Raw genomic sequence first — 2,604 nt, 5'->3', positions numbered from 1 at the left:
TTGCAAGAATCAGGTATTTAATGTTTTTGGTAAATTTAATAGTTTCAATAAAATATTTTAATATGAATTTTTGATAATTAGTGAACATGGATGTTTTTCCGTATTTGTTAATTATATTAATATTTCTTGTAAAAGTTCTATTTTTGTTCTTTACCAATTTACCTATTTGGCTCTTAAGGTTTTTCTTACCAATTTATATTATCCTTAATATAACATAACTAATCCTTTCTCATATAAGTACTATAGGGTATTTTATTTTGTTTTTTAAAATGTATCTGTTGCTTTCACTATGTATTGTAGTATGAAGAAAACACTTTTTGCTTTATTTGTAGACATAGTCCTAAAAGTTCTTAAGATATTTAAAACATGTCTGGATAGCTGTACTCCAGACACAATAGCTTTGTCCTATATAGGCATTTTCTTAACAGTTTAAAGTGCCGTTACCTAACCTTTAGGTAATAATCATTTGTCTTTAACTCTAGCTTATAATGGCCTCTAGTTAAATAATATTTTTTACATATTAGCCAAATCCATTCTGTTACTCAAAAAGTTTGTTTTTAAAGCACAACTTATATAGGAGTAAATACATAAGTTATCTGTATGTTCACTTTCCAAGGTCTAAAATAGCTGTTAATAAAGAACGAACAAACCAGAAACCATGAACTCAGAGAAATGGTGAATGAGTGTTCGCATCAGACTTGCAAAAATTAAAATAAACTTTAACAGTTGGGGTTTCAGTACTGAGTGAATAGGACTAATTTGCCAAGAGATTCCACTATCTCCTAATGTACATTGGTGTTGACATTTGGTGATTGCTGTGGGAAAAGAATGTAAACATTGCACACAGCAGTAGCACTCCTTCTTGGCGAGATTACCAACTGTCCCTCTTGGTTTCTTTGTTTTATTGTTTCCTGGTGCTCATGTTGTATGATGGTACCAGCCTTACCACAAACTGCTATTGTCAAACAGACAACTGAATAGAAGTAAGGAAGCTAGCTAGAGTTTGTTTCTCTCACTGGAAATTCACTATTTTGTGGAGGAGATAGGTCACCAGAATGGGAAGATGGTTTATAGCAGAGGTTCTTAACTACTAAGTGGTAAACATCACAATTACTAATGGAGGGTTTTGTTTTGTTTTTCTATTAAACTAATGCCAGGTGAAGCTAAGAATGGTTTACCTGGAAGCATCCTCAGATTTTTCTGGAGGTGCTCTTTGAGCACTGTAGAGGGTTTTAGAACAAGATTTTGAGGTTTCTTTTTTGTTCTTCTGTATTAATTGTAGTCATCTAGGAATGGAGTAGACATGCCTTATGTACAGTGGCAATTTTATTTGTTTACAGGGAACAGAAAGAACAGCTTCAAAAGATGAAAGACTTTGGATCTGAGCCACAGATGCCTGATCACCTACCACCCCCGGATTCGAGATTGCAGAATACAGCTTCAAGACCTGGAATGTATCCGGTATGGAAAATGTGTGCTCAGAAAATGAAATGGTTCCTACTTTGTATGTTTTTCTATTCTTTGGTATTTTTGTATTACAATAAGTATAAATTTCCTGTATAAAAATATATGTAAATTTTGGAAAAGTAAAAAGCTAATGGTAATTGACTTTTGAAAATCTTATACATATGGTCAAAAGTGCAACAATGCTTTTTTTCCCAGGTTTTGATAAGTACACCAAGCACACCTGATCTATATGGCTTCATGTTCACAAAATTGTAGAATTTTTCTAATAATCCTGTTTGTTCCAATAGTCTTGTTTCCGTCTGGGCAGTGCAGGGCCTCCCTTATAGTCATCCAGCCTCTTGAATCTACTAGTCCTTCAGCTAGGGGAGGGATCAAACATGCACCATGCAGGCAGTAAAGAGGGGAGTTTATGTTAAAAACTTCTTTGTTTGAGTTCTTCATTTGTTTGCCTTCATTTTGTTGTTGTTTTACCTTTAGCCAGTGATGGGCTTTAGGACTATTATCATGCAAATAACTATAACAACACAATGAGAGGGGGAAAAAAACACATGAATCATTTCATCAAATTCACTCTTTTCATTTCTCATTGTTTCCTGGCCTAACACATAACACTCATACAGTTGTTGACATCACCAACCACCATGATGTTGACTCCCAAATTGTATCTCCTGACCTCTGTGTGTATCCCATCTGTCTGTAGGCGTGTCTCCTGTCAAACTCAGCATATTTGAAATGGAGCTCATTATCATCCTCTATCAAACTTGTTCTCACCATCCCTAGTCACCCAAACTTACACCTGAAGTTCAGCCTACTGCTTTCCTCTGTCCTGCCCTTCTATATTCATTCATTCTATTGACTGATTTCACTATCTTTTTTGGGGGGGGAGGGAGAAATGGGGGAGGGGAACAGTGTTGGGGAATTGGGGAGGGGGACCAGCCAAGTTGTCCTTTAATCTTAGTTGTGGAGGGCACCAGTTGCCAACTCACTGCCCATCCTCAGCTCATGGCCTCTAAGCTCAAGGTGCTGTGTTACAATCTTAGTTGCGGGTGGGCGTAGCCACCATCCCATGTGGAAGTGGAACCAGCAGCCTTGTTGTTAAGAGTGCTCACTCTATCCACTGAGCCATCCGGGTGGCAG

At 36.8% G+C, this 2,604-nt stretch overlaps 1 protein-coding gene across 1 annotated transcript in view; it reads left to right on the top strand.

Moving 5' to 3' along the window:
• YLPM1 (YLP motif containing 1) overlaps positions 1 to 2,604 on the top strand; it is a 75,966-nt gene that overhangs the window by 40,253 nt on the left and 33,109 nt on the right. Inside the window, exon 6 of the mRNA XM_019640289.1 lies at positions 1,341 to 1,461. Coding sequence (XP_019495834.1) covers positions 1,341 to 1,461 — 121 coding nt within the window. The remainder of the gene's footprint in view (positions 1 to 1,340; positions 1,462 to 2,604) is intronic.

The sequence above is a fragment of the Hipposideros armiger genome, unplaced genomic scaffold (genome assembly GCF_001890085.2).
Source record: "Hipposideros armiger isolate ML-2016 unplaced genomic scaffold, ASM189008v1 scaffold_49, whole genome shotgun sequence".
Classification (NCBI taxonomy): domain Eukaryota; kingdom Metazoa; phylum Chordata; class Mammalia; order Chiroptera; family Hipposideridae; genus Hipposideros; species Hipposideros armiger.
Note: the sequence above shows the minus strand (reverse complement) of the source record. Positions and strands in the feature narration are given on the sequence as shown.